The sequence below is a fragment of the Sinohyriopsis cumingii genome, unplaced genomic scaffold, assembly GCF_028554795.1.
Source record: "Sinohyriopsis cumingii isolate HCF-2022 unplaced genomic scaffold, ASM2855479v2 utg001869l, whole genome shotgun sequence".
In the NCBI taxonomy this organism is placed as follows: domain Eukaryota; kingdom Metazoa; phylum Mollusca; class Bivalvia; order Unionida; family Unionidae; genus Sinohyriopsis; species Sinohyriopsis cumingii.
In genome coordinates this window covers 701,166-713,991 of record NW_028316075.1, presented here as the reverse complement: position 1 = coordinate 713,991, position 12,826 = coordinate 701,166, and the positions used below count along the sequence as shown (strand labels likewise).

At 35.1% G+C, this 12,826-nt stretch overlaps 1 protein-coding gene across 1 annotated transcript in view; it reads left to right on the top strand.

Moving 5' to 3' along the window:
- Nucleotides 1-12,826, top strand: part of LOC149771429 (asparagine synthetase [glutamine-hydrolyzing]-like) — a 33,843-nt gene that overhangs the window by 4,764 nt on the left and 16,253 nt on the right. The window contains exons 2-5 of the mRNA XM_089948481.1: nucleotides 3,790-4,042; nucleotides 6,138-6,375; nucleotides 7,053-7,238; nucleotides 11,041-11,133. Of these exons, the coding sequence (XP_089804607.1) occupies nucleotides 3,794-4,042; nucleotides 6,138-6,375; nucleotides 7,053-7,238; nucleotides 11,041-11,133 (766 nt within the window). The 5' untranslated portion in view covers nucleotides 3,790-3,793. The remainder of the gene's footprint in view (nucleotides 1-3,789; nucleotides 4,043-6,137; nucleotides 6,376-7,052; nucleotides 7,239-11,040; nucleotides 11,134-12,826) is intronic.

The following is a 12,826-nucleotide window of genomic DNA, read 5'->3' as shown; positions in this document are numbered from 1 at the left end:
CTCTTCAGTCTTGCTCCAATGATGATTCATGCAAGTGTTCTAGCCCTGGGTCAAAATTTGAAATATGTCGAGATTCCCAGTCAGTTACCATATATAGGTTTTGCAGTACATGAGACAACGAGACATACCAGTGTGTCTAATACAGACCATGGGTCATGTCCCCTAGGTTGTGGACTTGACCCAGGGTCATTGTTTGGAAACAGTTGATATATTCATCTTTTTACCATATATTGGTTGATGGACGTGAGAAGAAATAAGACCCTGAGGAAGGAGAAGGAGACTTGCTCTGGGTCATCACTAAAGAACTATTCAGATAACCACCCAATAACTGTGTATAGGTATGAAAGGCATGTAGAGACAACATTAGACATGTATCTAGCACAGACCTGGATTGTGCCCCAGTAGTTGAGAATTTGATCCTGTTTCGTGATGTGGAAACTGCATACTAGAACTATATGTGCATTTAGTGGGCACAAGGGAATAGATGCACTTGTACGTTTAACACATATCTTTGGTCATGCCCCAGCATAGGTGGTTTGCCCATGTTTCTTTAACATGGAAACTTTCAAGATCCCCACCATATATATATACTATAAAATGAAAATTTAAGAGAAACTTACAGAATCATGATTTAAATCCTATATAATCTGAAAAAGGTATATGGTTCTATTTTAAGTCCCAAAGAATCGTTTTCCAAATGAATTCCAGGTCCTGAATGTGCTGATGTACCAATATCATTCAATATGCAGACCTGCCAACAGTCTTGGTGTATCACAATGGCATTATCCAAAACTTCTTTGAATGAATTCACAATAATTCTAGAATATTTTAGTCCAAAGTCAATGAGCACTTTCAAATTCTAATGAACAATCCAACAAACAAGTTCTCTCAAATTATATCTAAATGCAGTATTTAATACATCTGCAGACTGATTTTGAAACCAGATCATATTGAATAGGAATCGATTGCATCTTGACATGTACCCTATAGTTCTATGTCACAATATTTTCCTACTTGATACATGTTGCAATACCTGCCATGTGACATAACTCAATACATCCCCACATCACAACAGAATCAACCTGACTTGCTCATCAAATGGGACATTACCCCAGCCTTTGTATACAGGTTCATTATGAAGATTTAAAACTCATCAATGCTTATTTATAGCTAACTGTAATCTACAGTTGTGATCCAAAAGTAATGAAACAGTATAGATATACTTACTATGAAGAGAAATAACACATTTACAGCACTGACCAATTTTCACAAGGATCGCGTCATGTCATAGATGTATAGCTTGGAAGTGTGGTGATATGCAGTTGTCATGTCATTTACCGAAATCTAGTTATTTTTCTCACTGCATCACACAGGTTAAGGTTACATTTAGTGTGCTGTTTGTAACTCTGAACCTGATAGAATTAGTGGCATGAAAATTCGTAAACTGTTAAATATAAAGCTGTGTATTTGCCACCTTCATAGTTTTTATTTGAAGGTCTGTGGTGTACATTACTGTATTTGTTTCGTTGTTTGTTTGTTTGTTGTAATGTTTAGCACCATTTTTCTGCACAAAATAGGCTATACATGGCAGCCAGTATCATTGGTGGAGGAAGAACCCGGGAAAACCGTGGAAAGAATCACTACCTACGAGAAGTTACTGGCAAGCTTTCTCACATATTCACATTGGCCGAACCTGAAACTCGAACCCACGCAGACAGAGGTGAGATTGCAATTATCCATAACAGTGAGCGCTTTAGACCACTTGGCCACTCAATGCCCAATATTTGTTTGGAGTTGCAACATGAAAACTTAATAGATATAAAACTACATCATGAGTTGACATTGGCACTTGGCATTTCATGAACCAATCCTTGAGGCCAAGTCTCGTATCAATATAATTTTTCTTTTACAAATTGTCATGATGAAGTGAATCTCAGCTTGATGGTGTATCTTGACCTATGTTGTATCAGTAGCATGGTCCTATTAGTAACGTCAAAATCGTGTGTGAAGCTTAATCCCTTTTTATATTAGGACTGTAACTCTAAAGTCAGTGAAGGTAGTTTACATCATAACTTCAGAATGTGTAATTTATTTTCATGGTATATTCATCAGGATGTAGATCAGAGTTCTCCAAACTATGGCCTGTTGGCTTTATCCAGCCCATGGCTTCAATTTGTCTGGCCACCCCCCTCCCCATCCAACATTGTATTGTACTGAGTGTGTTATTTTTTTTAAAAACAATTGTGCATATATTTAATTTTTTTATACTGATTCATCTGCAAAACCTATTAACAAATCTAATATATCCCTTGTCTCACAAAGTTTGGAGACCCCTAATTTAGATCATAGATAAACATTATCATGACCTTAGGTTATGTCACAAAGCACTTTTATGATTCAAGACATGGGGTGGATAAGTTATTTTGAGAGCCACACCCTATGATGTAAATAAGTGGATAAAACCAGGGGGTCATAGTTTTGCCCACCAATATTTTAGTATCCCCACCCCCATATTAAATGTGAAGTCCTTGAGTTTAATGCAGCCATGAGAAAAATCTCTGAACCCAGTTTAACCTATAGATCACTATTACTTTCTTTTACTGTTATTTCAATGTAAGCCTAGTGAGCCATATTTGATTCTTTTAAAGTGTGCAGCATTTGACCTGATAAAATTCATTTCATTGTTTGGAAGGGAGTAAAGAATTGGGACCCAGTTGTTGTTGAGTTTAATTTTAGTGGCATGCGCACAATTGTGCATGTGCCACTTTTTCTGACTGCACCACAGCCTGCTAGTTGTTCCTGGCGAAGGGAATGGTGCCACCTCCAATTGGGACCCATGTAAAATATTTCATTTTATAATATTAAGTTGTCTGGATATGGGATTTACTTTCGCCATCTGTCTTGCTTATCCATGCTAAAACGCCTATACAACTTCACTGATTAACTTGAAACATTCACTGTGGGTGAATCTGGGATGAGTATGTGTTTACCATATAAATAAACAGATGATTCATCCATTTATTCTTGTATTTGATGGGAGCGATAGAGAGAGATATTGCAACTTAAACTTCCAATTGGTAACACTTTGAGATCCCCCCATAGTCCCATTACCTAAAAATTTACTTGGTTTAGCCACTGCTCTAAAACTGTATATAAAATCCGCATGACTTCAAGGAGAGTACATTACTGTGTATTAAAACTATTTCATCCCAAGGATGACAGCAGTACATAGACTTTTATTATCATGTAATTAATGTGAAAGTATCAAACATCCACTCTCATACCATTTGAGTTTTTGATTACTATTATGATTTGTCATGTGATCATATTACACCATCAAGCTCTCCTTTTGAAGATAAAAGCCCTGTGTGGTTCTAAGTTTGACTGTCTTTCATCATGAGTTTCAGCCTTTTTGGATTGGACACTTAATTGTGACATTTTGAATCAAACAGAAACAATGAAAGCAAAATAAAATCTTTGAAAATGTAAACAGTAGTGTCCCTTTAAGGGTGGGGGCTACGGACAGTTTCCAAGTTATGAATGAAGGCCAGGTCGCCAATTTTTTTATATAAAAAACTATGTGCGCCAAACTTTTTTCCATAATACATTTTCACATGTGTGTGAATTTGCATTCACAAGCTGACTTGCAAGTTAGGTAAGTGGTATCATACCCACTTGTCTCTTGTTATCATATGGGTAATGTCAGTTTTGACACCAACTGTATGACTTCATTTGAATTTTAATGCAACATATAGACACATTTAAAAGACTGTTTCAATATATTTACAGAAAAATGTGTGGCATATGGGCAGTTTTTGGTAGTGAGGATGACATTTCCTTCCAGTGTAATGCCGTCCACAAGATCACACACAGAGGACCCGATGCTTTCCGTATTGAAAGCGTGAACCATTTTCCAGGATGCTGCCTTGCTTTCCACAGGCTTGCTATTGTAGATGACCTGCAGGGAATGCAGCCAATGAGATTGTTCCAGCATCCTCACCTGTACCTCATTTACAATGGGGAGATCTACAACCACAAAGTGGTGGGTTCCGAAGTTGACTTATTTTAATAGGGTAACCCAGGCATGGAAAAGGGAAAGGAATAATGCAGGTGGCATATGTTATGAACAATGACAGTGTCTTTTTTATCATTCTGTTCAGTTGTCCAATTGTTTGGTTGCCCATCTATTTACACATCAGTTTCCTAGGCCTTACCTTCAAAGGAGTTATTAAAAATTAAATAGCACTGCCAGTTGTAATAGTAGTGTTAATACTTTGAAAATGTGAGTGGTGCTTTTGATTTTGTCTGGGGTCATAATTTTAGAATTCAGAATCAGAATTGGTAGTATGTTATATTTTATATGTCCCCCCCCCACAAAAAATGCATTATTTTAGTTGTTGAATGGATGGAGATTTGGAGCATAATTGTCATAAGGCAGAGTGCATTATGTTACGATGTTTGCACATCCATCTATATTATTAGCAATTTCATTTGTACACAATAACTTCAGTTGTCCATCATCTACAGTTGCCAAAATTTGTGGATAGCATGTACTTGGGGCATCTTTGCTAGCCAAGGTTCCAATAACCCTATCCACCCCTTGGCAGATCGAACAGCTACATTTGAGCTTTGTCCTCGCGACATCTTTTGGATTTGGTGTGTTGCCTCCCTTAGTATGTAACACCAACAGCATGGTGCATTGTACATCCACTGAAAATAGTGGTTGCAATTGACCTAAAAAGGATACTTTGTAAGATTAACATTGATAGTATGACTATGTACCAGAGGGAAGCCATTGCAGGTGTATTTGAGTGAAAGGTATTTGTGCAAACATGAATCGATACTGGAAAATTGCTTATTTTTCAGTCCATTCAAGTTGTGTAATCCCCTTGATCACATAGCAACATTGTTCAAATTTGAACAGCTTAATTTTGATTGGATGCAGTGGCTTGCTGCCGCCTCTAATGAAATTCACAAACCCGAAGCACAGAAATATCTGCTTGATATGCCAAGGTGCAGATAGGCTTAACAGAACATTGGCTTGCAAAGATAGCACTTTGGGTAGAGAAGAACCCTGTTGATTTTACAGTGAAAAGATCAAGGATCAGGGTCACTGACTGAAAGAAGAAATCTAGTTTCTGCATCATCTGCTGCTGTTGTGGGGTTTAACACCATTTTTCAGCACACGATAGGTTACGCATCATCTGCAGTTCCCAAACTATATGTATGGTTTTCAATTGAATTAATGAAGAACCCTGTTGATTTTGAATACTTATGGCTGAATCATTAAAAGTGGTTTCACACAAAAACATTAATTCAGCATTTGTATAAATTTACTTTTATTGGCACCATATATCCAGTTTTATGCTGCTAATACTGCTATTACATGACATACCTAAAAAACAAACTTTGTGGATGACTTACACTTGGAGGTTAATTAAAATGGCCACTGATTTTGGAGTGAAAAGGTTAAAGGCTAAGGTCACTGAAATAAAAGAAGTAAACTTGTTTTCACACAATATTATTATTTCTACACCACTGCACTGACCTGGCCCGCATTTTCTGGATGGCTTGCAATTGGGGTAAGGAAGAAGTCTGTCATTTTCAGATTTAAAAGATCAAAGCTCCAAGTTGCTTAAATGGGGGGGGGGGTATAATGTGCTGTTGACAGTACCCTTGTTTCTTTAGATATGCAAAACCAACCAAAAAACTTATATTATTGGTAACATGCAACCTACAAGGTTTATTAAACATCAGATTTTAGTAGCTGCACAAAGATTTATTTCAAAATACTAAGTATTATAATTTTTTCTTGATCATTCATTCAGATACTATAAAACAATTGTTGACTAATTAAATACCAGTATTAGGAGTATTTTTTATTTTCATGGCATATTATTAAAAAATTAATTTCACTTATAACTGCAGTGCTTCAAATGATTATTTCATCATACCATTTGTAGATTACACATAGTAATAATGCTATTTCTTGCCTATGATTATATTTATAATGTTTATACCTGGGAATGGGGGTTTAATTTGCAAATCATAAAGTTTGCAACCATTGAAACCAAGGGAGATAATTTCAACTCAATTTGACTTTACAGTAATCCCACAAATTTTCTTTGCTCTTACAGCTTCAAAAGCAGTATGATTTTGATTATGCCACTGCCTGTGATGGAGAGGTAATAATTCATTTGTATGCCATGGGAGGCATTGAGTTTGCAGCTAAGAACCTTGATGGTGAATTCACATTTTGTCTTCTTGATACAGCCAATAGAAAGGTTTTCCTAGGGAGAGACACCTTTGGTGTCAGACCATCCTTCAAAATCTCCACAGAGACTGGTTTCCTGGCTGTCTGCTCAGAGGCTAAAGGTGTGTATGAATATGTTCAGTTTGGTTGCTGTGTTATACATTGTAAAAAAATATTGATTTGTTTTTAGAAAGTTTCACTAGCACTTGTTCATTTTAAATGACAATTTTCATGGTGCCGTTTTGGGGGTTCAGTTGCAAATAGATCATGCAGTGAACCTGGATATTATTGGGCATAACATAAATTGTTTTAGGGTTAATTACAGCAATAAGTGCAGTCATAGAAAAATACATTGACAGCCTGGGACAAGATTACAGTTTTGTTGAGTAAGTAAAATTGCCTGTTACCTACCCAGATTTTATGCATAGAAAAAGAAGCAGAAGGAAGAGTCCAGATTTTTGTGAAAGCTTTTTCCAGCCATGAAGTGTATTTTTTTATAAAATGCTAAATGATAGTTATGATCATGGGTAGATACCATTGCAATTTCTACTTTAAAAAATAAAAATGTTGTACAGTTGCCAATGTTTTGTTTTTGTATAAAGCCATTTATAATTTTTTAAGTGAAATGTACCATTAAAAGTATCCATGAATTGCACATTTTTAATTTAGAAAATAGTATGAAAAGTACACAAGAATAAAAAGATTGTATGTTTAAAATTCTAAAGTATGCTGTATTAGATGATCTGTTTACTTAATTCTGTCACCAGAGGAATGGAAGTATTTTATTTTTCTCATCCAGGTTTGACAGACTTGTCTCTAAAGTTTGATTCAGTCTCGGATGTGACCAAATTCATTGAACCAGTACTACCTGGCCATGTGGAATCCTACTCTCTGGATATAAATGGAAAAGCCACATTTAATGAGAGAGTTCGGTTCCACAAGATTGGAGAGCCACCTATCTACAAAACACTGGAAGTGGAAATAGGTAATAAATAAACATCATGATATCCAATTTTGATGAAACTTAGAATGTGTGCATATGTCATCAGGTTTAATAGTGATAATATTGATGAACTGACCTTACATTTTATTGGCTGGAGACCATTATTCTTATCTTATTTTAATAAAACTTGAAATATGGGCTTATTTTATCAAGATGTTGGTTAATTTCAATAATGCATGAGATCCACATATGTTATTGAGGTGATCTTCCATCTGATTGGCTGAGCTTTTCACAATTGTGGAAGTATAATTCTGATTAGATTTTGATTAAACTTGAAATATATGCCTTTTACAATCAAGACTTTCATGAATATGCTAATTAGCCAGATTCATGCATGTTTGAGGAGGTGATCATGCATCAGATTAGCTTAAATTTTGGAACAGGGACTAATATTGATTATTACTGGTAAATAGACTTAAATATTGTTATATTTAATATATATATATATATATATATATATATATATATATATATATATATATATATATATATATATATATATATATATATATAATATTGTTATATCTATTAATATATTTAATATTGTTATATCAAGATCTCAGATTGTATGGTTAGGAGCAAGATTAGCACATGATGTGATCTTGCATCGGATTTGCTTATGTTTTGGACATGGACTATGTTTTTAATCTAATTTGGATTATAATTGGTGAATAGACCTAAATATTGAAGATCTCAGATTATTTCAATTGGAGCAACATCAGCCAATATTGAAGAGGTGATCCTGCATTGGCATTTCAATGCAGATAGAAGCTCCCAATGTAAACAAGCAAGCAGACAAATTTAACAAATAAAAAGGGTGAACTTTTATATACATGGGTTTAAAAAAAATGTAAATCCAGAATTTACAGAATTGAGATTTTTAAAAACTATGAACCACATCATATTTGTTGTTTGAAAACATAGACTGGACCAGGCAAATATAGCAACTGTGTTGATAACACAGTTCCCTTTAGATTCAAATCGTGAACAAGTTGACAGTGTTTGGGACCCCCTGGTAACAATCAGGTTATAACTTATAAATCAATGATATTGCTGAGTTATGTGCATTTTTTATGTTGTTACAATGCCTTGTTTTTAAAATCAGTAGGCATGTACAAAGAAATGGGTTTGTGTGAAAATAATCTTTTGTACAATTATGAAGTCAGTGAGGGTATCGAGTGGTCTAAAGCGTTCTCCATTATGGATCACTGCCATCACACCTCTGTCTGCGCTGGTTCGAGTCTCGGATTCAGCCAATGTGGGTATGTGAAAAAGCTTGCCAGTAGCTTCTTGTGGGTCTGTGATTCTTTCCGAGGTTTTCCCGGGTTCTTCTCCACCATTAATACTGACCGCCATGTATAGCCTATCGTGTGCTGAAAAATGGTGTTAACCCCATAACAACAACAACAACAGCAGTCAGTGAGGTGTCATTTAAAACAATCCCCAAACTGCAATAAGTTTTTAAGTATTCATTTTTTTATAATTAGTTTTCTGCATGAATCACAGAAACTGTCAGTGAATGAACTTGCACGACCTGTTGCTTAGTGTCACCTATACAGTTTTGTGTACCTGTAATGCTCGACAACAAACAGTTCATATTGAAAAAGGTGTGATCAAGAATGCATAAAATTGAACCTAGAAAGCAAGCTTCAAGTGGTCACTTTGTATAGTTAGTTTTCCACCTGTATCTTCATGATGATTGTCAGTGGTTAAACTTGCATGAGCTGTTCTGTGTCACCCATACAATATCATACCTGTTATACTGAACAAGAAAAACTCCTGATTAAGTGTAGTAATAAAAAGCTACTTAAACTGTCATCACAATCATATTCATATCTGCTACCAAAATAGATTGGAAGCCTGCCAACACACAAAATTCTTGTCTAAACGAAGAAAAAAACAAAAGTTGTAGCCAAAATCGATCCAAGTAAACCCAAAATCATTGAAATTTGTTTCTTAATGATGTTGCACTGTTGGAGCTTAATACACACTGTTGGAACTTTCTGTCACTTTGCTATTGAACCTCCACCCCAGCAATGTTGTTTGCAATGTTCACTGTATCCATTCTCACAATAAATGCATTAACCAAAATGAAATCTCGTCATTTTCACATGAAAACTTGCATTAATTTGACAAAATTAATAATATGAAGCTTTATATGTACAATCTAAAGTTTTAAAAGTCACTTTGTCCTAAATAAAATGGTGCCCCTCGAAAATAAAATATTGCTGCCACATTAGCCATCTTGAAAATCTTGTCACTAATTTTGATGTGTGTACTTGGTTATTAATGAAGTGATGCAGATGTGATCTCTCAGTCTTGTAACAGATTACCTTTTCAAAGATTTTGTTGTTTAAACTACTTCTTTCATGCATGATATAGTTGTTCCTTACTGAAATGATGATGATAACAATCTCCGTAATATCTGCCTTGATGGACATTCTGAAAATCTTTGTATGGCTACTTTTCCTGAACAGATAGACATATTGTCATTTTTTTATACATGTTTTTAAAAATTCTGAAACACTATAACAGTCTGTGGTTAATTTGAATGAAAATTGTGCTCATCTGACATCCAACAGGGCACCACAGCCATCTTGACTCTTCCTGCATGTATGGTATTGCCAACAAACATCATTCAAAAAGTTTTTGCAATAGATTTGGCCCTAATTAATATTGGTTCAAATCAAAAGTAATGTCTTGTCAAATCCAAAGTCATTGCTTTCACTTTTGTACTTCACTGAGCTCATGGGCACAATAACTTGTACATAAATAAATGAATTTTGACCAGACATTGTATTTAGTTTGACCTCAATAAACAAAGTTCAAAGTTAGCACTCTGATAATATTTTGAGGTCATTTAAGGTCCATGGATTTGAATCTTTTATGTTTTAAAAGGTCAAATTGGGATTTGTTTTATTTTGTGCACTGTTAATTAACAAATATTTACAACAAAAATGTTCTTTACCATTTAAATTATTCGAAGTAAATTTAATGTTTTGTCAGTTCTCCTTCAAAGAGAAAAGTGGACAGTTAGAAGTTTAATGCTCTGTAGTCTGTTTTGGTGCTAATGTATTCAGTGCTAATAAAATTAATAATTTTAACATACATTTAAGAAGTTGTCTCTCATCAGTTATGAAGGCTTTTTTAAAAATACACTTGGGGCATGTATTTGATAGAACTGTGATCAAACATTATAACCAGCTTATGGCTTGAAACCATGTGAACAGAGGTGAGATGACAGTGATTGTTTAGGTGAGCACTTTAGAACACTCTGCTACATGTGGCTCCTGGATTATGGCTGCCTTCAATTATGAGCAAGAGATGGTGCATATTAAATATGCAATTATCTTTTGAAAAGTGACATTGGTCAGGATATAGTAAGTTAGGTAAAATAAACTCAGTTTAAGTTGTGGGGTAGTGTTTGCCTATGCTGTTATAGTAATATAGAAGCCTTCCAAGTGAAATGGTCAACTGTTAAGTTATGCAAGACAGGTGAATAATATCAGGTTTGACCTCTTTTTTAAATCTCATTATTATTATTTGTCTTTGTTTTGTTTAATGTATAAAAGACTTGTATTACACTGTTGCAATATTAATTTCACAAAAAAAGTTTACGGAATGCTTCAATAATATGATGTATGAATATTTAGAATAGAATGAAAGTTTTCCCAAAATTGAATCTCTCCTCTTGTAATTATAAAAGTCACTGTCAAATGCCAGTACAGTCCAAACTGTAGAAATGCTTGTAATATTGCATTTAATGAAGTAATGTGTATTTTAGGATCAGACATAAAAGAAAACATCTGCAATTTACTGAGTGCAGCAGTGAAGAAACGGCTCATGGCAGATAGAAGAATTGGGTGTCTTCTGTCAGGTATATACCTTTTCTCTTTGCATATTTTTCATTTGCATGTGTCTAATATAATTTTTTGCTAGAAGCGTTTGTAGAATGGCACAACTTTATTTTTGCTACTTTGCCGAAACATCTGAGGAATGCCATGAAACTTCAGAAATGCATTTTTGCCGTAATCTGGTTGCTTTTGAATGAAAATGCTGCTGCTCAGACTTCCAGTATGGCCACAGTAGTGGCTATCATTAAAATCTATTATTGCTCTCTGGATGATTATTTATATCAATGTGGAGTTTTAACGAAAAGAATTCTTATGATGTCTAGTTGGCCATAAATAAAAATTACTTCCACTGAATGGAGAGTTAGATAAACATGTGGTTTTCACCAGAAGACTAATCATGATATCTAGTTGGTTGTAAATGCTTACCTCAAATTTGGCACTCACATTGAACATCTTGAAAATCTTGTCACTGATTTTTCTGTTTTTTCTAATGGTGTCAGGTTTGTCCTGAATGAAAATGGTGCCAGTCATGACATCCACTATGGTTGCCACAGTGGCTTAGATGCTCAAGAAAATCAGAGATCATATCAACATTCAACAATTAAAAAGAATACAAGGTCTTCTCTTGAATTCCCAGAAATTCTTTCAGATAGCAGGGCTTCAGACCCTTCAGGTGGTTCTTGTTACCCAGCATTCCCTTGGTTAACTGAGCAGCCCTATTTGGAAACACTGCTTACCCCTGTAGCATGAGGAAAGGCTAGAAAAGATGCCCTAAATATTGCCTGCTTTATCTTATCCCTGGTCAGCATACTACAGCAGATGGGGATCCCATCTTAGTGGTCTAAAACCACACAAACCAACAAAAGGTAATGTCACTCACTCTCTGTGCCAAGGACATTTAGTGTACATTTGCAGATAGACCAGAGAGAAGAACAGCTCCTGTTGGTAGAGAACTGGCCAGATCCAACATTCAGATATCAACTATGAGTGAAACTCTCTAAGCTGAGGAAGGATAACTCAGTGATGATGTCAACAAATTTGAATATTCCTTGTGTATTTGATCATTTGTGCATTATTATTGCAGATAAATTACAAAATTAGCCATTCCTTGACAATTTGTTAGAAATTTCCAAAAACCTTATTAACTCATTAAACCTTTGGTGCTACATTTATACGTCATGAGGTAATACCCTACTTCCGAACTCTGTAGCATCAAGTTCATTTAAGATAAACCAAATTAGGTGGTATGAAAGAAAAGTAGACAGATGTAGCTCTACAATGATACCAAATAATCTGGACATTCCACTAGCATTACAAAATACAGAGGGAAAAATATAGTTTTTGAGACCAGATTTTTCCCCCATCAAAATCGCTCATTGGAATCAGATTTGTGTCCAGATTTTAGATTTTTTTGTTCTGAACTCCAAAGCAGACCAGTCTGATCTGCACACAGACAGTTGATTGATTGCAAAAAGTAGGATATGTTGGGGATTTGGAGTAAAAAGGCCAGGAAAATGATGGGTCCAATAAGCCCCCAAAAACCCAAAACAACTTTTAACCTTCTGCACACACGTGAGCAAAAGAGCCAACAAAAATATCATTTGTAACACAACTAGGCATCTGGCTAAATGAAAATCTCTTGGAAGCAGATGTATTTGATGTATTCAGAAGTAGCCCCCAAAACTGGTTTCCTACTCCCATTTCAGTCAAAAATTG